The sequence below is a fragment of the Dipodomys spectabilis genome, unplaced genomic scaffold, assembly GCF_019054845.1.
Source record: "Dipodomys spectabilis isolate Male_0828 unplaced genomic scaffold, ASM1905484v1 ptg000360l, whole genome shotgun sequence".
NCBI classification, from domain to species: Eukaryota; Metazoa; Chordata; class Mammalia; order Rodentia; family Heteromyidae; genus Dipodomys; species Dipodomys spectabilis.
The window spans coordinates 742,104-764,001 of record NW_024871037.1 but is presented as its reverse complement, the minus strand read 5'-3'; the positions used below and the strand labels follow the sequence as shown (position 1 = coordinate 764,001).

The following is a 21,898-nucleotide window of genomic DNA, read 5'->3' as shown; positions in this document are numbered from 1 at the left end:
TCATGGGACCTCAGCCTGCTGGACCTTGGGGCTAGCACAGGCCACACACAGACAGCAGATCGATGGGCAAAGCCTTCATCCTGGGTTTGCTGCTGCTTATCCCTGTGCTGCAGAAGCTCAGAGCAACCGGCTGTCATGAAGAGCATCGGAACCTACGGTCTCCTGTTATCAGATGTCTCCGTGGGGCCTGATACATAACGAACCCACTGTTACAGGTCTGAAGGCCTTTTGTCTCCTCGAAGTGTGGTCAGACGTCCTGGATTGTGGGAGATGAACGCTGTCGCTGATATCTTGTAGGGGTTCATGTGAAGGGGAAAGAAGATTGAGCTGAGTGACCCTCCTGCTGGTGTTGGAAACACAATGAAAGAATCTTGGGCCAAAGCCTGGAGTGGCTTTTCCCTTTCCATCTCCACTCACTGCAGGAGATGGGCTCCCGAGCCATATTTCCAGAGTTCCACCTCAGTCTGTGTGGCAACTTATACTGCAGTCAAAGATGGCGGCCTGTGGCTAAAACGAATTACAAGTTGGTCCCAGTGGAACAAATCGTTAGATTCAGGACTTCTGTCAGATTGCATTTCTGTTAAAGAAATAAGTTTTAGATAAGACATCATAGCACCTCTTACCTGATATATGCTATATATGCATATATGTGTAGATAATATATGTAACATAATATATATAAAAATGCAGGAAGAAATGACCATATTCAATACTGAGAAAACAATCCAATGCTTAAAAACACTTAAGAGATACTCTTAAAAAGGTATATAATGGTAATAAAAATACATACCAACTGAATCATCAAACTCAATATTGACCAAACAAGCAACCAATACCTACAAGAAAACAAAACTTGAGTTACTTTAAAAAGATAATAAACACACCCACCCAACATATTCACGCTTCTATTTATTCAGAATTATAAATTAACATACAAATGCACTCCTAATATCTTTATTTTATACTGTGGGTAGAGAATATGACAAATCCTAGGGGCCAACAAATTTTAGAGGAAGGAAAACTCACATTGTGGTTTGGAATTGCCAGTTATGTAACAACTGGATGGGAAAGGAGTCAAAACAGCACATTTCCTCACAGGAGATGATGTATCCTTGTTCAAATTTCTTTACACCACTGAAGATGCACATACAATGTCCATCAACTTTAGGATGGATGAAAACATGAGATTCCCAGGAAATTCTGCAAATCAGACACTGGAGAAGAGCTCAGTAATAGTTTAGGTAATCTGGAGATCAAACCAAGTGTATAAAAGGAGAGAGAATGAAATCACAAGTAACATCATATGCAACTTTTGTCCTCAAGATAAAAAGAACCATTTTCCTTTCAGAGACACGGGGCTTTTGATCTTGAAGCCACCATTTAAATTTGTAGAAAATAATTAATGGTTTCCATGTATTATTAGCTATCTTGAGACTGCAGTGTCAGAAACAGCATGTGAACGATCCTGTGTTCATTCCTCAACTAAGTAGCTCATAAGGGAATGGACCAAGACCACAGACACTCGATCAATGGGGACCCTGTGTGCCTATGGTGTTACTAATGCCAGTGTCTACTTCAATTCTTCACAAGCTCCATATGCATGCTAAATGAATTTGATGAAGTTAGATTGCCAGAGCTTGCATGGAATGAGCTCCAGATGAATACTCTCATCTTTATATGAGCATAAGAATATTCAACCCACAGCTGGGCACCAGTAGCTCATGCCTGTCATCCTAGCTACTCAGGAGGCTGAGATCTGAGGATCACAGTTCAAAGCCAGCCTGGGCAGGAAAGTCCATGAGACTCTTTTCTCTAATAAACTACTAGAAGACCGGAAGTGTCGCTGTGGCTCAAGTGGTAGAGTGCTAGTCTTAAGCTGAAATGCTCAGGGACAGCACGTAGGCCCATGACCAATGGATGGATGGATGGACAGACAGACAGGTAGATAGACCACAATAGTGTAGGGATTTTTGCAGTACTGAGTACTGATCTCAGGGCCTCACACTTGCTAGGCAGATGCTCCATCACTTGAACCACACACTCTTCTGCCTTCTGCCTTCTTTTTGGAGGTAAAGTTTCTTGGGCCTTGCCTGGGATTGTTCTACCTTTTCTTCCTCCTGTAGTTGGAAATGAAAGGCTTATAACTCTGCACCTCCAAGAGCCAGGATAACAGGCAGGCATGGCTGTGCCATTCACTGACATGGAGTCCTCCATGAGTCAACATGGAGTCAGCCTGGATTCAGCCATTACTTGACATGGAGTTTGCCATTACTTGACAGGGAGTTTGCCATTACTTGACATGGAGTTTGCCATTACTTGACATGGAGTTTGCCATTACTTGACATGGAGTTTGCCATTACTTGACAGGGAGTTTGCCATTACTTGACATGGAGTTTGCCATTAGTTGACATGGAGTTTGCCAGTAGCCGACATGGAGTCTCAGAAACATGCATTCCGGGCTGGCTTTGAACCATGATCCTCACAGCTCTGCCTTCCTAGAAGCTGGGATGATAACAGGCTTGATCCACTGTGCTTCCTGGTGGAGATTTCAGGTGTTATTTTCACGTTTTGCCTCGCAGGCCTTAGTTGTGCTTTACATGGGAATTCTATCTGTGAGATACAGAGAAGCCGCACTTGCAGAGGTGCAGTTGGGAGTCTTTATGAACCTGCCCGGTGTCTGCGAGCAAACTGATGGCCCCAAAGATCTGCAGGCTCGAATGGTGGTAGTACAAAGCTCATGTAGGCCCAAACTACTAATGGTGTGAGGAATTAAACCTAACAGAAGTGTAAGGCTAGCCAGGTGAGGAACAATTAGGGGCTTACATTGTAAGGTGAATTCCCCGCCCCCCCAACCACATTTAAGTAGATAGAATATTGGAGTCTTTATTACACAGTTAGCAGTCTTTAGGCCGCCCACTATAACTTAATATGGTTAGGAACCAAATACACTTAACATGATTAGGAACCAGGCCAGAGGGGGGAAGAAAGAACAAAAACAATCCCAACAAGCCAATAGAGAGCTGAATTGGGACACCCCAGCAATCAGAGATAAGCCAGGAGATGAACACAGAAAAAGAATGATAGAAGCCGAGCACTGGTGGCTCACGCCTGTCATCCTAGCTACTCAGGAAGCTGAGATCTGAGGATCACAGTTCAAAATCAGCCTGGGCAGGAAAGTCTGTGAGACTCATCTCCCATAAACCACCAGAAAACCAGAAGTGGCGCTGTGGCTCAAGTGGTAGAGTGCTCACCTTGAGCTGAAGAGCCCAGGGACAGCGCCCAGGCCCAGAATTCAAGCTCCACGACCAACAATAACAAAAAATGACAACCTATTTTGGAGATTGTAAGTGAAATTAGAAAATGTAGGACTTGTATAGTATTAGCTTCCTAAAAGGAAGAGGCAGGAGATTTGGAGTTTAATGGTATCTGGAGCAAACATATCCACAGCTCACTTCCCAATATATTTAATAAAATAAATAGGTAGCAAGTAATTAAGTCAATAAATAGTCAATAAATACTAAGCAGTATATGTTGAGGGTTTGAATTCACAATTAGTTGGTCAGGGCTTCAATGATCAGCATGTCAAATAATTGAAGTAAGTGTTAAAAGCTTCCGGACTGGGAAGGTGGCTCAGTGGTAGAGTGCTTGCCTTGCATGCATGAGGCCCTGGGTTTGATTCCTCTGCACCACATAAGCATAAAAAGCCAGAAGTGGTGCTGTGGCTCAAGTGGTAGAGCGCTCGCCTTGAGCTGAAGAGCTGAGGGACAGCACCCAGGCCCAGAGTTCAGGCCTCATGACCAAAAAAAAAAAAAAGCTTCAACTCTATATTTAATGTCCCTTATTTCAAGATAACATTCCTTTTGATACAAGTGGTTTTCTCTCACTCTTTTGCAATCAGAGCTGTTGGTTTGTGTGTTATGTAAGACATGTTTTCCAAAACAAGATAAGTAGATTCCAAGTACCTTATGTGAAATCCTACATTTCACAAAGTAACTTATACTAATGAACAATGTAGATTTGCACATAAACCCCTACCTGTCATCCTGTGTTGACATCGTTTAATACTGTTTCATAATTGTATCTTCTCATTTTTGTTTCTATGGATGTGATTGCTTTTTGATGTAGCCTAGGCTCAAAGGACAGCTTATAATTTGAAGGTTTTTTTTTTTCTGTTTTCATTGTGGACATCTATGCATCTAGAAAGTTTATCGAGAAGTGGTTGGATTTACATTGGACTTGTTACAAATCCTTCCTGTTCTCTTGTTATGAAGCCAAGAAGGTTTAACAAACTGAAAAGACTAATCATGAGTGATAATCCTCTACAATTCATACTCTTTGATTTATCCTTCAGGGGACAATTTCCTGGAATTACCACAGTGACTCGGACAAACACATTTGACTTTAGAGTTGGTGCTGAAACCCAGGCTGATTTCCTGGTGGATGGAGGTGAAACCAGTTTCCTTCTTCCTTCGCCGTGGTCTTCCCTCTTGAAGAACCGCAAAGGAGAAACTCAAAGCTTCAGGACAAGATCGCTCTCCACGCTGCCTCCATCTCATTCCACTGCCATCTGCCCCCCCCGGACTTCACTTTTTCTTCCTAGCAGATGAAGGAATCCAAGCTCTAAGGAATCTGTGCCATTTCCCTTCAGCCAGAGTGGAGGAGACTTGGTTTCCCTTCCCAGGATTTCAGTCCCACGAAAACCTGTCGGTCGGTTGAATTTCACCTTTGTTCCCTTTTTCCTTTCTTCCAGCCGTGATGGGAGAGAGAATCCTGGTGAGGATGAAATAATCTTCACCACAGAGGCACAGTTAGCAGTGACAAAGGAGAGGGGTCTTGAGCAGAGAGTTTTCCATGGCCTGTGTGTCTGCCGGTCATGGCCTTGATGTCAGGCTGTCTTCCAAGACCTCTGGGTGTGTTTTGCTGAGGATAAGTGGAGGGGAGATGTTGAGCCCCGTGAGCCACACAAAAGCCATCCTGAGTGTCAAGGTTCAAAACTGACATCAGCCTCTTTATGACATAGATCATGACATCATACCAGCCCCCCAGTGGATGTCAAGTCTACACGTCGATTGTTCTGGAACTGTCCAACCTGTCGTCTTGGATCTCAGCAGGCCACATGGGCAAACACTGTGTTGGAAGCAGGCAGGGTGGCCCTTGTGTAACTCGTCTACACACACAGGTAACAGTTCATTTGGGAAAATGGACACCCCCCCAAAAAAAAGGGGGAACACATTTTCTTAGGAGTGCGGGGCTGTGGAGGGTAAGGAGGTGGATGGATGTGTGTGTCTCGTCGCTGTGAGTTCTCCAGTGTATTGAGTGAATGCTGTGTGCGCCTGCCTGGTTAAGCTCCGCTGGGAATTCATCAGTGTCCTGTCGCCCTTCTTACTGTCCTGACTTCTTCGGTGTCCCCAGCTGGGCACTTGGCAGGAGATTGTCACTACTCAAGACAAGCTGAAACCAAGGACATGCCTGGAATTGCAGCTATCTGGGGAGTGAACATGTGGGAATCACAGTTCGAAGCCAGCCCAGGTAGGAAAGTCCTTGGGACCCCTTCAAACAGCTCACCACCCAAAGGCCAGATGTGGAGATGCGGCTCAAGCAGTAGGGTGTTAGAAGTGAGAAACATAGTATCTAAGAGACAGCACCCAAGCCCCGAGTTCAAGTCCCAGGGTACATACTCAGTAAAAGGAACAGATTAAGTCAGTGTTTTTCTCTCTTGTGGAGGAAGGGTGGCTTCTCTAGATGTCTCCTAGGACACTCTTCATTAGACATTCTGAAGGATCTGCCACATTCTCCAGTAACAGTTTAAGAGAAATGCACCTGGGACATTAAAGTTGTAGCCATGGGGTGAAGATCACAGTCCACCCCAGGTAGCACAGTCTGTAGTCCATACCTACGGCCTTTATTGGCAGAAGTGGAGGCGCTGGCAGAGTGGACAGGAAGGGCAGCATGCACACATGAGCTTTCCAAATGATCTCGTCACCAAAGAACCTCCCGGTGATAGGATGGGAGAAATACAGGGTGGTTCTTCAGATCTAAGTCACAGCAGAGCAACGCCTCCTCCTCTGTAGATGGATTCCAATCAGCTACTCAGAAAAAAAGCCAGAAGTGGTGCGGTAGAGTGCTAGCACAAAGAGACTCAGGGACAAAGTCCAGACCCTGAGTTCAAGGCCCAGGACTGGCCACAAAAATAGTGTGAGGGAGAAGGGAATATAGATGTTGATCATGTAATTGCTGGATTGATTGAGAGAAACAAGTCAATGGGCCAAACTCTGGCTGTTATAAAAGATTACAGCAGCAGACTGGATCAAAAAACAAGATCCACTCATTTGTTGTCTCTAATAAACTCATAGTCAAAGATCAATGCAAATCTGAGTGGAGGGGTGGAAAAGAAACTTCCATGCAAATGTATCCTGTAAGAAGACAGGAGTCTCCACACTGTTATCTGATAAAAAGAGTTCATATGAAAATCAGAAGAGACAAGAAGGACGTTACATCTAAATTAAGGGAATTATCTACGAAGAAGACAGTACAGTGGTGAATATATATTCACCAAACACAAAGCACTTAAATATAGTAAACACTCACAGATTTATAGAAGATGTTAGACCCTAACACCTCTGGTTCAGATTTCCCAAGCCTATTTGAAGCTCTACACCTCGACCTACACTTGTTACCTTAGTTTTATTTGTTGGAAAAGGAAAGGTGATTTTTTTTTTTTCTTTTTGGTCAGTCGTGGGGCTTGAACTCTGGGCCTGGGCGCTGTCCCTCAGCTCTTCAGCTCAAGGCTAGCACTCTACCACTTGAGGCACAACGCCACTTTCAGTTTTCTGAGTGGCTTATTGGAGATAAGAGTCTCATAGACTTTCCTGCCCGGGCTGGCTTTGAAACCTGGTTCTCAGATCTCAGCCTCCTGAGTAGCTAGGATGACAGGTGTGAGCCACCGGTGCCAGGCTGGAGAGATGATTTTCTCCAGGGCTAATTAAAAAATGTGACAGTCAGTTCTCAGCCTCCCGAGTCAGTAACTAGGAGCCACCAGTACCTAGTTTCATGATCGCAGTGTTAAGCAACTTGAGAACTGTCACCCAAAGCGTAGAGGAGATTGAAATCTCCAGTCAGTCTTGGTCTCAACTTCTGCTGTGTGGAAAAATAGGGTTGTTGTTTGAACTGGTACCAAATAGAAATCCATTCCACATACCACCAGCCCTTTCCCTCCCCAAATTCCCTGGGCAAGAGGAAGGGCAAACCACCGTACATCAACTGGACAAAATTCCAAATACCATGACATCATGACACCGTAAGAAAGGCTCCTGAAATCTCTTCTGGTGAGTAAACCCCAAGTCCAGAAATGTCATTAACTACTGGTCCCCTAAGTGATGTGAACAACTTCTTTAATCATTCTTCAATTAACAGTGATTTCCCCCTCCCGCCCCCAATTTCAGTCTTAGCCTCCAGTATAGAATAATGTGATTTTTTCAGGAGTAGTTAGGAAAATACAGACTTTTTCTGGAAGGAATCCGTCTAAGGAACCTCAGTGGGTACATATGCCCGCAATCTTCCATCTTCCGGAGCTGGGGCGCGTGTGCCCTGATCCCCCCTTCTGATCCCCCCCATCCTTGCTGCTCGAGGCTGCAGGCCCATAGCTCAGCACCCCAGCCGAGGGCAGGTAAGGGGTGCGGGCCTCTGGTGCTGTGGGCTGACCCTCCCCTCTTCTTCTTTCCCCCCAGAAGCTACGGGGGGGTGGGGGGAGATGGGAGCTGCTGGTGGGGGGTGAGCTTGGGCCAGGGAGGAGCTGGGGTTCCGTGTGCCCTCCACCCTGTGGCTGACTGGGGTGGTGGTCCTGCGGGGTGTGGGGTGCAGGTAGAGCCCCATGCTCCTGGGACCTGTTCCCCGGAGACTTTGGGGTCACCGCCCTCCCCCCCCTCCCCCCGTGTCTTAGCCACCCGCGCTCCTAGGGCCTGGTACCCGGTGATCGTGGCCACCTGTGAATCTCTGGGGCCTGGGCACTGACACCCTGCTCACAAATGTCCCCTGACCCTCCCCCACTCCCCACCCCCACCCCCACCCCGTCTAGGCCCAGGTTCAAGCCCATGCCACCCCCTGCGGCGGGCAGCCCACCTGCAGAGATCTGGGCCCCATGGCCATGTGGGAAGGGCGGCACGGCGGGGAGAGGAGGACAGGAGGACAAAGATGGGGGTCTTTAATAGCAGTTCCAAGGCCGGGTGCGTGGACGGGCAGGAGGCTGCAGACCTCGCACCCCCCCCCCCCCCGCCCCCGTGGCCCCATGGTGCCAACTTGAGGCCGCCGCGCTCAGGGCCACTGCTTCCTTCTCCTCCTCCGCTGCTGCCGGCCTCCCCTCAGCAGGCCGCCTCCCCGCCGGCCTGCGCCTCCTTCAGGTCATCCGCCACCTGCTGCGCCTGCTGCGGAGAAACGCAGGGTGAGTGGGTACCCCAAATGCCCCCCCCTCCCGTCATGTCCCTCCCCCCACGTCCCCCCAGATGGGCCCCTCCATCTCCTTTTTCTGCCTCTTTCCTGGGGCCCCAAACCAGCCGCCCCAGATGACCTCTGTCATCCCGAGGAGCCCCTGTGTATCATCTGAATGGAGTGGCCATGACTTTGGGAGGAGGGCAGCTCCAAGGGCCTGGGGCACTGTGGGTGGCCATGGGAAAGCCTACCTGGCTCCCCCAAACCTTGTCAGCCAGGCCTGACCTAGCCTAGGGCTCCCCACCTCATGTCAGATGTCTGAGTTGAGTGGGGTGCAGGCCTTCATGCAAGCCATACGATCTCCTTTGAACAACACCTGAAATACGGGCTGGGAAGGTGGCTCAGGGGTAGAGTGTTTGCCTAGCATGCATGAAGCCCTGGGTTCCATGCCTCAGCACCACATACACAGAAAAAGCCAGAAGTCATGCTCTGGTTCAAGTGGTACAGCGCTAGCCTTGAACAAAAAGCAGCTCAGGGACAGCAACCAACAGAAAAAGAAGATTCTCTTTGGTAAAAACAAATTCATTTGCTCCCAAACACACTCTGAGATAACGGAGCTGAACCACACTGCCCAGATCTCAAAGGGAAAAAGGCAGGAAGTTAGCCACGAGGATCTGAATTCCCTAGGACGGAGGCATCCAACCGTCCTGGTTTTCTGCTGTTTGCTCGGCCAGCATTCTTCCCAGCCTCCTCACAGACTCTCCTGTCATCTTTGTTTGTTTGTTTGTTAGTCATGGGGCTTGAAGTCTGGGCCTGGGCGCTGTCCCTCAGCTCTTCAGCTCAATGCTAGCGCTCTACCACTTGAGCCACAGTGCCACTTCCGGCTTTTTTCTTTTTGCTTATGTGGTGCTGGGGAATCGAACCCAGGGCCTCGTGCATGCAAGGCAAGCACTCTACCACTGAGCCACCTTCCCGGCTCTCTCCTGTCATTTGTAAATGCCAGCACCAAAGACACCTGGTTAAAGGTGCAGAGAAGCAGCTGAAATCCTAGACTAAAGCTCAGTCCTCGGCATCCTGGGAAACACAAGACAATAAGCTACCCCGAAAGCCAGCAGCTCAGAGAGATGTAAAGAAAGTCACTCTTCAGCCAAAAAAAAAAAAAGCTGGAAATGGTGCTGTGGCTCAAGCAGTAGAGCACCAGCCTTGAGTAAAAGCAGCGCCCAGCCTCTGAGTTCAAGCCCCAGGACTGGCACACAAAACAGGATCATAGAATTGTATAATGGGGACGTGCCATCGTTTATTTAACCTGTCTCCTACAGAGAAAGTTCACTGCCTCCAGATGTTTGCTAAGTAAATGTTCCAGAGACTATGTTTTGGTATGATGCAAATGCAAGCGTCACCTTTGCAAAAGTAGTCTGGGGCTGCGGGGTGATTTCAACAGCACTTCAGAAAGATGGCAATTAATTTACACCTCTGCCCAATCCTTGATGATAAAGAAGGCCATTTCCCACACCCAGTCACAGCTAGCTAGTGCCATTTTCCACACATGAGTAAAACGTGGGCGGTTCTGGGTGCTTGAATTCACGTTTTCTTAAGTGCGAGTCATCATGTGTTACTTTTAATTGTTGGGTTGTCACTTTCCTGCCACAGTCCTCAGATCTTAAGCCTCGCTGGGATCACAGGCCTGAGCCACCGGTGCCTGGCCCTCTAATCTTCAAAGTAAGAACACACCAGCCTCAGCGGTGACTTGGATTTCTTAGTTCTTCCTTCACAGGGGGGCTGCGTGGTTAAGGTAACCAGCAGAGCTTCCCACTCTGGCTGCCTGGCTTCTGGTATCTTGTCAATCGTGGGGCCTGAACTCAGGGCCTGGGTGCTATCCCTCTGCTCTTCAGCTCAAGGCAAGCGCTCTACCACTTGAGTCACAGCGCCACTTCTGCTTTTCTGGTGGTTCATTGGAGATTAAGAGTCTCACTGACTTTCCTGCCTGGGCTGGCTTTGAACCACGATCCTCGGCTCTCAGCCTCCTGAGTAGCTGGGACTGCTTGGATGTTTTTGCTTACTTTATTCCTTGAAGCCAGGTTGCTCGTTATCGTTCAGGCTTGGGTGTGTGCGCACGTGCATGTGCAGGTGTGCCAGGTGGTGGGGAAGGGAATGGAGGGGCCAGGCTAGCCATCCTCAGCCCTGTCGGCTCTTACCTGCTGCTTGAGGGCCTCCAGAGACTCGAACTCCAGTCTGGCCAGCTTCATCTGGATGTGGCGGGGTTTGTCAGGGATGGCAAAGGCCAGGATGAACTTTAAGGCCAGGAGTGCGTGCTGAAAACAAGAAAGGCCACATGTCACTAAGAAACGCTGGGGCCTCTCCCTCCAAACCTTCCTTCTTCATAGCCTCTTGGACATCCAGCGCCACCCACGTGGGTGAGCTACAAGAATCCACGTCACTGTGGCCCATTCTGCCCCTGGTGGCTGTCTCTGCTTTCCTCTTTTGAGTTATAACCACAAACGGACACCCTGTACACTAGGCTACTGCCAGTCCATTATAGACAAATCCAGCTCCTTCCACATTGTTCCCCAAGTTTTCATCTTCTACCAGTGCCTTAATGAGCAAGTTGACTGTAATCTGTGTGTGTGCGAGAGAGAGAGAAAGAGAGAGAGAGAGAGGAGAGAGAGAGAGAGAAACCCGAGGCTTGAACTCAGGGCCTGGGTGCTGTCCCTGAGTATCTTTGTGCTCAAGGCGAGCGCTGTACCACCGTGTCACCTCGTTTTCTGGTGGTTCACTGGAGATAAGAGTCTCACAGGGACTTTTCTGCCCAGGCTGGCTGTGAACCATGATCCTCAGATCTCAGCCTCCTGAGTAGATAGGATGACAGGTGTGAGCCACCGGTGCCCCGCTCAGTTATGGGCTTTTTAAATATGACTGCATAAAAGCGTAGCACTAAATAACATGGCATTCTTTTTGTGATTTAAAATACAAATGAACAGCCAGGCACCAGTGGCTCACACCTGTCATCCTAGCTTCTCAGAAGGCTGAGATCTGAGGATCACAGTTCAAAGCCAGCTCGGGCAGGAAAGTCTGTGAGACTCTTATCTCCAAGGAACCACTCAGAAAACCGGAAGAGGTGCTGTGGCTCAAGTGGTAGAGCGCTCGCCTTGAGCTGAAGAGCTGAGGGACAGACAGCACCCAGGCCCAGAGTTCAAGCCCCATGACTGACAAAAAAAAAAAAAAGAAAAAAAATTTGTTCCACTCAATAATCAAGTCGAGGCCAGCCAGGGCAAAAAAAGATGAGACTCCATGTCTAAGGAACCAGCAAAATGCCAGACTTGGAAGCATGGCTCAAGTGTTAAAGCGCTAGTTGAGCAAGCTGAGCAAGATTGAGACCCTGAGAACAAACCCTAGTACTGACAAAAATATGTTTATTAATTCATGCGGATCTTACGTTGACCTAGTACATATCCAATATCCCTGGAACCTAAATGAATTGTGTACAAAAATACTCTACTATGCATAAGGGAGTAAAATAAAAAGGTTTTGATGTAACTGAGACTTATTTAAAACCCGTTAAATTTAAATAAAAACTCCCAGCAATAGTCTTATTAAGTTGGTAATTATTGTGCATAATCTATATAGAGCTGAAAAAGTATCTTTAGAGATATTAGGACATAATCAAATTCCATTTCAGTATAATTATACTGTTCTCAAGGTGCCAAAAAAAACTTCCTTGTGTTTATCCCATTCCATACTTTTATTAACATGAAGAAGGTAGTATAACTTTAATTAATTTGACACATTAGTAAACCCTTCTTCACAGGCAACACTTAAAGTGCCAGGAAAGAAACTTCATGAAAGTGTAGCTTTAAGGCATACAAGAGAAAGTCAATGCTGAGAGTCAATCCGATACAATAATGGAGTGGAGTACAAAAAATAAAAAGTACCATAGTTCCAATGTAATTTATTTGTTCCTTGCAGCTGTTTAGTTTTTACTACTGTTCCAGCAACAAATATTGGCTTAATATATATTCTAATATATAGTATATATACTAAATATTAGTGTGTATGTGTGTATATATCTATCTAGATATACAGATATCTATATATATAGCTTTCTCTCTATATCTATATCTATAGATATACATATAGATATAAAGAGACAGAGAAAACGTCAGGAAAATGTTTGAATGGTGACCTGGCTCTAGACTGACATTTCCAATTCCATTTAGCTCTGAGTCTGCACATCCTCTTCCATATTAAATTAATGTCTAACATCCAAATGCCTAGCTCTGTCTGAAAAGCATCATTATGAACGAGAGAGTCTTTCTTGACAAGTACGTCAGGAGTGAGGATGGACAGAGTTGGCTGGAGGAGGGGGTGTTCATTTGTTTTCTGTTCGTGTCTGATTCTTTTTATTTTTTGTGTTGGTCATGGGGCCTGAACTCTGGGCCTGGGTGCTGGTCCCTCAGCTCTTCAGCTCAAGGCGAGCGCTCTACCACTTGAACCACAGAACTACTTCTGGTTTTCTGGGGGCTCCTTGGAGATAAGACTTTCATGGACTTTTCCTGCCTGGGCTGGCTTTGAACCGTGATCCTTAGATCTCAGCCTCCTGAGTAGCTAGGATGACAGGCATGAGCCACAGGTGCCCAGCTCCTGTCTGCTTCTTAAACCAGCTGGAGAGAGGTGTTATTATTCTCTTCAGGGTCAGAGTTTTCTGTGCCCTTCTTCCACAAATAGGCCTCAGCCTCTACTAGCAATACCCCATCCTCATGCGCTCAGGGTCCTGGGCACTGGGACAATATGGCTCCTGCTCTCGAATACCAGATTGAGGCCTAAGTATTGGGGCAGAAGATACAACGGCGGGAAGGAGCCCAGAGCGGGACCCCAAAGATGAACTGGGGGGGGGGGGGAGTGCCACTGCCAGCTGTGCCATGCCTCCAGCCTTGTTTTTTGTCAGTTACTATTGAGACGGGGTCTTGCTTTCTGCCAAGTTATGCATGAGCCTGGTAGGCTTGAAAGCTTTTTCTGCCACGACTGGTACAGAACTATGGTCCACCTGATTACAGTCTCGCCAGGAGCTAGGATTACAGTTGTGAGCCACCGGTGCCCAGCACAAAACAGATTACATATAAAAGTTGATGAATATTTGAAATTTGTTAACTTAGCAGAGCACCAGTAGCTCACGCCCATAATCCTAGCTACTGTGGAGGCTAAGATCTGAGTTTCCCAGTTCGAAGCCAAGCCTGGCCAGGAAAAGTCTGTGAGACTTACATCTCCAATGAACCACCAGAAAACAGGAAGTGGTGCTGTGGCTCAGTGTGGGTAGAGCGCTTGCCTTGAGCTGAAGAGCTCAGGGACAGTACCCAGACCCTGAGTTCAAGCCCTACTGACACACACACACACACACACACACACACACACACACACACACACACACACACACACACGTGACATTTAAGCATAAACATAGCACCAAACAGAGGTATGAGCTGTAAGTGAACTGTCAGGCACAGGCAGTTGAGGGAGAGGAGAGCAGAGTTCAGGATCTTCTTGTCTGCCATTTGGGGCAAGATCTCCCAAGATGCAGCGTGAAGGAGTTGTTGCAGGATGACCAGCAGTAGTTCTTGTCGGCCACAGGGCTTGTGCTCTGTTTCTCTTTAAGTTCTTCCAGTAAAAGTCTCTGTAATCACATCCGCAGAGCACTTCGAAATTAGATTGCAAAGTCATATCTGCGTTGCTTCTTGCTCCACTGGGACTATCAATCACACACAACCAAACGGATGCCCTCAAGAGATGGCACAGACAGATGATCCAATTTATTCCTGGTATCCTGCCGTGAGACAGGTCCCGGTCCTGATCGGAAGCCGGCCAGCTTTCTGCTAGCCACTCCAGACCTTTGCTGACCGATCTAACGGGGCCAGGAGTAGAATGGGTTGGTCCTTCGTTCACCTTCAAAAGCTTCACCTAACTAGCATTTGGGATGGTTAACCTTGGGTGTCAACCTGATCGGATCTGGGGGTGTACACCTGCGGTATCACAGGGGAGGCGGGGCCAGGAGGACAAGTCCATGGATCACACAGAGATTCCGGGTCAGATGGAGCTATAGAATGACCCTGTCTCAAGAATAATAATCGTACAAACAAGGGCTAGGCACTGGTGGCTCACGCCTGTCATCCCAGCTACTCAGGAGGCTGAGATCTGAGGACCACAGTTCAAAACCAGCCTGGGCAGAGAAGTCTGTGACTTTTATCTCCGATTAACTACTCTGAAAAAAAGCCAGAAGTGGTGCTGTGGCTCAAGCGGTAGTATGCTAGCTTTAAGAAAGCAAAAGCAGCTGGGTACCAGTGGCTCATGCCTGTCATCCTAGCTACTTAGGCTGAGATCTGAGGATTGTAGTTCAAAGCCAGCCTGGGCAGGAAAATCTGTGAGACTCTTTTCTCCCATTAACCACCAGAAAACCAGACATAGGGCTGTGGCTCAAGCGGTAGAGCGCTAGCCTTGAGCTGAAGAGCTGAGGGACAGCGCCCAGGCCCAGAGTTCAAATCCCACAACTGACCAAAAAAAGAAAAAAAAAGAGCAGTTCAGCAACAGCACCCAGGCCCTGTTGAGTTCCCAGAATTGGCCCAAAATAATAATAACAATAACAATAATAATAATAGTAGCAGTAGTCGTAACACTAAATCCCAAGAAAATTTTAGGAAGTATTTCTGTCAGTCCTCTTAAGTCCTTTGACACCCCTCTCCCCCCACCCCATTTCCAAGTGGTTCTGTGACCTCCAAGCAGGCCCGGCCAGAGACCCCAGGGCCTCACCTTCTTCTCCCCCCAGGACCCTGTGCAGTGTCGATGTGTGATTGGGGGGGCGGGGGGGGAAGAGAGGACAGGCAAAAGGGAAAGTGGACTTCTAGCAATTTCCCGCCAGAAGTCACAGATGGGTTTTTCCACTCACCCAACATCCCCCTCGGGAGCTCCGTCCTTCCCAGTTTTTTTTCCCCATGTTCCTTTGGGCCTGGGTGTGTGATCAGAGCAACTTGGGGATCTTCTACACAGACAGACAGGGCCCACTCCCTGTCCCCCCTTTCAGTGTCTAGAAATCGACAGTCACTCAGATCTCCCTAGCCTCCTTCCTCCGAATGCAGGTTGAAGGAGGAGTCCCTGCTCTTTGTACTAAAACCTGCAGACGTAGTGTTAGTAATTCAACTCTGGAAAAAAAAAAAAAGTGCACCTACAACTCACTAGTAGAGGTGAGTAGATTCATTCAGCACAGGTGCTGCTCAGCTATGACTCTGTCTTGAAGACAGAGCGAAACGACAGATTTCCCAGAACAACCGAGGCCTGACCTTCCCAGGGGGTCACCGGATCCAGTTTAAACGTTCTTTAAAGGACTGGTTCTGGCTATTTTCTATTCCCAGACTTCAGCAAGACCGATGTCATTTGATTATTACCTTATTAAGTTATTCCAGCCTTTTATAAACACGTTAGACATACATGCTAGAGGGGTTTTTCCTTGTTATTTTAAAACATGGAATGAGAAGTCACTGTCTTGTATGTCTACTTTTTTTTTTTGTCAGTTGTGGGATTTGAACTCAGGCCCTGAGCTTTTCTGCTCAAGGCTAGTGCTCTACCACTTTGAGCCACAGTGCCACTTCTGGTTTTCTGAGTGGTTTATTGGAGATAAAGAGTCTCACGGACCTTCCTGCTTAGGCTGGCTTTGAACTACAATCCTCAGATCTCAGCCTCCTGAGTAGCTAGGATGACAGGCGGGAGCCACCGGTGCCCGGCTCTGTTATGTCTGCTTTTTAATTGGTATGCGAATACACAGAGCAGGTCTGAAAAGTGAAAATATAATGTAAGGTCTTCATAATTCTGCTGTTTCCATGGTAGTTAGAAACGTCTAAGGCGCATCGTCAAAGCCCCGTGGTGTCTTACCCAATAAACAAGAAGTGATCAAGGGTCACCGCAGACGTGACCCCCGGGCGGCCCCCTGTCCACTCATCTGACAACCGCCTGAGATCTGTCACCGGGGCCTTGCCACCAGGACAGAAGGAGAATCACAAGCGGTGAGTATGCCTATGTGGACATAGAAGCCACAGGAGCGGATAGGCGACCGTGGAGAGCCAATACTGGCTTTGCCTTAAACTCCTCTGATCTAATGGGCTTTGAAAACCCTTTCCCGAGGATTTAGAAATCCCGGCTCACAGCAGCCAGGGTCTCTGGCTGGTCATTCGGGCCAGGCTTGGAACTGATCTCACGTGAAATAGGAAAATTCAGGCAGCCACTGACGTAATAGCACGGTGATCAGGGCCACGGGTTTCATCACCCCGAAGATCTCCCTCATCTTACACCCCCCCAAAATGAATTCCAGTGCGCTTTGTTTTCTGTGTTTTCGCAGGGAAGGGTAAATAAAGCAAAACAGCTAAGGGCCCCTGTATATTAGTCACACCTGCCTTACCCCTAACCCTCAGCCACGCCCTCCTCCTCCTAGCCACACCCACTGAGCTCAGCCCCAGCCACCTGGCTAACGGGAAGTTGAAAGCAGTTCGGCCACTCCCCCCTTATTAGCCATACCGGCCCAATCCCCAACCCTCGGCCACGCCCTCATCCTTAGCCACACCCACCGCCGCATCCCCAGAGCTCAGCCCCAGCCACTCCCCCCACAACCTGCCCTCCCCGGTTCTAAAGAAAGTCACTCTCCACCCCCCCCCTTTTAATCTGTAATAAACCTACCAACAAGGCTGCTCTGTGCTTTGTGTGGCAGGTGGTTGAAAGACTTGCTGGGACAGACACCAGGCATTTCTCAACCTGCTATTCGTTCCTAAATCAAGACTCTCTCTTCTCTTGAAAAGGACGTGGCAGGCACCATCTTACATATTGCATTCCTTTACATAACTCTGTAAATGGACCACCATCCTTCTCGTTTATACTGAAAAAAAAAGCCCACCAACCTAGCAAATTCACTCAGTTATGCTTGTGAATCATGACTTTTGAATAGGCTTACTTATTCCCACACCCCCGCAGGCGTGTACAAGAAACCCAAATCACTGGACTTTGGGGCCCAGGGAACAGCAGTGGGATTTGATTGACAAGGTGCCTTTTGAATCTGGAATCACGCGAATGAATTCCAAATTCAAAGAACACATACATAACATTTAAATCGCGAAGATAATTTATTCCTGTAAGGGAAAGCCTTTCTAGTTGCCACATGCTGTCAGGAAACAAGAAGGCAACATGGTCAGGAGACAGCATCATACACAGACAAGCAAGGAGAATGAGGCCAGTGACTGCTACCCGCTTACAAGGTGTAGAGAGAATCATGTCTCTAATAAAACCAAGTTACAGCAGACACCCCGCTGGTTCCGGCCTGTCATCCTAGCGACTCAGGAGGCTCAGATCTGAGGATCACAATTCAAAGCCAGCCCTGGCTGTGAGTCCGTGAGACTCTTACCTCCAATGAACCACCAGAAACTTGGAAGTGGCGCTGTGGCTCAAGCGGTAGAGCACTAGGCTTGAGCAGAAGAGCTGAGGGACAGCGCCCAGGCCATGAATACAAGCCCTGTAACTGACAAAAACAAAAAACGACAACCCCAAAACCTCCCACTAAGTTATATGTATGAGACAAAGGAGCTGAAAAGAAATGCTTTTGTGTAATTTTCAGGACTCTGTGCATGTTTGATGACAAGGAGTTTACCAACCCCGACAACACATCTACCAATGATGACATGAGCTGGGCAGACGGGCAGGGGACCGAGTCAGAAGCGGAGACATCACACAGGCCCTGCTCCAAACACCAGAGGAGAGCTCCGATCTGAGGCCAAGGACAGGTACATCTTACAAACACAAACACACACTTGTGAAAACGTGGAATTGATATTTGGTTGGAAGATAGAGTTTTTAACTAATAACATGTAAACTAAAATTTTCTTCGAACGTATTTAGCCCTCAGAAGCTTTCCTTTCTCTTCTTCCTTCTTAGCAACCTTTAGAAGGGCATACTTCATTCTGTTAACACTAGAACATTCTAGTAACATTCTAGTTGGGACGGGCAACCCATGTTATTTTTCTTAATTGGGAAGGATGGAGATTGGTGACATTCACCTTTTTACTTTAGCGGGGGCCTTGGAGTCCAAGTTTCCAATTTAATCCATTTTTGCATCATGGTACCTGTCTTGGGGTATGAATTCTGGGGCTGGGCACTGTCCCTGAGCTTTTCTTTGCTCAAGGCAAGCGCTCTACCACTTGAGCCATAGTGCCACTTCCAGCTTTTTGAGGGTGCTTAACTGGAGATCAGAGTCTCGAGGACTTTCCTGTCTAGTCTGACTTCAAACCTGATCCTCAGACCTCAGTCTTCTAAGTAGCCAGTATTACAGGCATGAGCCACTGGTACCCAATTCTGCTCAAGCTTTTCAGTAATAATGGGTGGGAAGAAAATTACCAACAAAACAGAACAATTACAACTAGAAAGATGATGCACTGGTCCACCTGGTGCCTTTTCACCTAATTAGGACATGTATGTGTTACTTAGGGAAGAAATCAAAGGCAATTGGGCTTCTGGACAGGCTGTGTCAGTGCGGCAACAGCTAAGTATCTCCAGAAGAGGGCGCTGGCTGACAAGGAGTCTGGGATCTTGTCAGTCAGTGTGAGAAAAACCTTCCTGAAGCAAAGGGTTAACCTGCGGGGGGGAGGGGGGAGGGAGAGTGGAGGAGGAGATCAGGCTAAAAAGCCAGCAGAAACATCGGCCTGCAGGCTCAGCTCTCTCTAAAAGAAAGTGTGAGCTATCTCCTGGTTTCTCTAGAAACTCAGAGGGAGGGCTTTAAATGAAACGAATTTAAATTCTCTGGGTCACCACAATAGCCCACAAGTAGCAATTACATTAGGGAAAGAAAATGGAGGCTGCCCACTTTGGAAAGCAGTATGGAGGCTCCTCAAAAGACTCCACATAGAGCTCCCCTAGGACCCAGCAACTCCACTTTTGGGCATTTACCCCCAACAATCACAAACCAGGCCATACCAAAGCTACCAGCACACAGATAGATGTCCCTCAGTAGATGAATGATCAAGAAAATGTGGTACATGGGCTGGGAAGGTGGCTCAGTGGCAGAGCGCTTGCCTTGCATGCATGAGGCCCTGGGTTCAATTCCTCAGCACCACATAAGCAAAAAGAAAAAAAGCCGGAAGTGGCACTGTGGCTCAAGTGGTAGAGCGCTAGCCTTGAGCTGAAGAGCTGAGGGACAGCGCCCAGGCCCAGAGTTCAGGCCCCACGAGCGGACCCAAAAAAAAAAAGAAAATGTGGTACATATATATATATACATATATATATTATATATATATATATATATATATATATATATATATATACACACACACAATGGAATTCCATCAGAAAGAATGACACTGCCCCATTTGCTAGGAAATGGAAAGACTTGGAAAAAATTTTATTAAGTGAAGTAAGCCAGGCCCAAAGAAACATAGGTCCCATATTTGCAATAACCAGTATATGTCTAGGAAAAGCAGAAAAGGTCAAAAGTTACGTATATATACCATGTAAGATGATGCCAAGAGAAATTAACCCCAAGATAGGGACACAAGAGGTTTTAACTTTGTTGCTGCTGTTTTTAATGTACTTACAATGTACTACATGATTTTTTTTTTTGTTTCTTTTTTACGTTCTTCCCCCATGGAACAACCCATTTTCACTGTAGTTTATTCCAGTGCCCTGCATCTTGTATATACATTTTTCTAATTTGGGGAGGGGAAGGGAAATAACAAAATGCTGAAACAAGGATACAGGTTGACCCATTGTAACAATGAGATGGACAAGACACCATGTTGAAAACGAACTTTACAACTTGGGGGGGTGGGGAGGAGGAGTTGGGGAGGTGAGGAGGGAAGGGATGGTAGGGGAAAAACAAAGGAGGGGGTAACAACGCTCGATAGGAAATGGACTTATTACCTTACTCATGTAACTATAACCCCTCTGTACAGTTTCTTTACTATATATATATATATATATATATATATATATATATATATATATATATATATATATATATATATAAAAGAAAGTGAAGGTTGGGGCTGTTAAGAGGACGAAATGGAAATGGATGTGGTAGTTTTACTGGGGACAAAGAGCCCTCTAGGGTTTTACCACCTTACCTTTTTTCATCTCTCTCAACACCCATCCCCTCAACATGACTGCCATTCTCCCCAAGAAAACCCCATCTCTGGTTCTGGTCTCTTTTAATTATGTCTGTCCCCTGCCACATAAAGCCCCTGGATTTCGCACTGTTCAACATGCCACTCACTGTTCTAAGGGGTGGAAAATCTTGGGGACTTCAAAGCTGCTTCCGATTTTCTCAAAGAAAACTGGCTTTCTACCCTGAGATAGAGGAAGGAAAAACAAAGAAAAAGGAAGGAACCAAAAATGCTTTCTCACCTCCCTAACTCCTGAAAGAAAGAAAACAAGACAAGGTGGAGTCTGACTTGCACTTGATTTTCCGTGTGTGAAAGGCTAGTTCAGCCCCGTGCTGTGGGCTCACGCCCATCATCCTAGCTGAGTCCTCAGAAGGCTGAGATCTGGGGATCGCAGTTCAAAGCCAGACGGGGCAAGAAAGTCGGTGAGACTCTCAACCTCCCAGGAACCGCCAGAAAACCGGAAGTGGAACTGTGGCTCAAGTGGTAGAGCGCTAGCCTTGAGCAGACGGGGACAGTGGTGCAGACCCTTGAGTTCAAGTCCCATGATCGACAAAAAATATAAATAACTAGGGAGGGGGAAAAGGAGGGAGGGAGGAAGGGAGGGAGGGAAGGAAAAGAAAAGACAGGCAGAATGAGCTTAGGGGCAAGTTCAAGAGGAGGCGATGGATAATACCTAACTCGTGTAGGGGTGAGCAGGGGTACATGTGCTATAGCAACAGGAGATCTGCAGAGAGCAGACACCTGACCGAGGCCTTGAAAATAGACTGGGAGGAACAGGGTATTTGTCTGTGGCTAGCTGGAGGTTTTACAACACTGCAGCTTCAAGAAAACAATGCGGCCAGAACTTGAAGCTGATGGGTTTTCTACCTCTTGAACCATTCCCCTGGGCAAGTCTTTTCTACAAACAACCCTGTTGCAGAGCAGTGCAAAAGAATCTTGGAAGCGTTGAGACTGGTCTTTTCCTGAGCTTTTTAGGGCAAAGGACAGGTCAGGTTAACCGCTGTCAGGACCTAAAAAGTGTCAAATAGCCAGGTGTTGGTGATCACGCCTGTGATCCTAGCTACTCAGAAGGCTGAGATCTGAAGATCATGGTTCAAAGTCAGCCCAGGCAGGAAAGTCATAAGACTCATACCTGCAATGAACCAATTGAGCTGTGGCTCAAGTGGTAGAGAGCTAGCCTTAGCACAAAAGCTCAGAGACAGCACCCAAGCCCTAATTCAAGCCCCAGGATGGGCATGCGCTCACATACACACACATGCATGTGTACGTGCGCGCGCACGCACACACAGTTCCAAGTTATT

The 21,898-nt window shown here is 47.3% G+C and overlaps 1 protein-coding gene across 2 annotated transcripts in view; it reads right to left on the bottom strand.

Annotated features, from left to right (window-relative positions):
* Positions 1 to 8,273: 8,273 nt before the first annotated feature.
* Positions 8,274 to 21,898, bottom strand: part of Ano10 (anoctamin 10) — a 48,598-nt gene continuing 34,973 nt past the window's right edge. Inside the window, exons 12-13 of one of the 2 annotated variants that reach the window (XM_042665943.1) lie at positions 10,620 to 10,736; positions 8,274 to 8,420 (exon numbers count right to left, since the gene is read on the bottom strand). In XM_042665943.1, coding sequence (XP_042521877.1) covers positions 8,358 to 8,420; positions 10,620 to 10,736 — 180 coding nt within the window. In that variant the 3' untranslated portion in view covers positions 8,274 to 8,357. The remainder of the gene's footprint in view (positions 8,421 to 10,619; positions 10,737 to 21,898) is intronic. The other variant, XM_042665945.1, reaches the window with a different exon arrangement.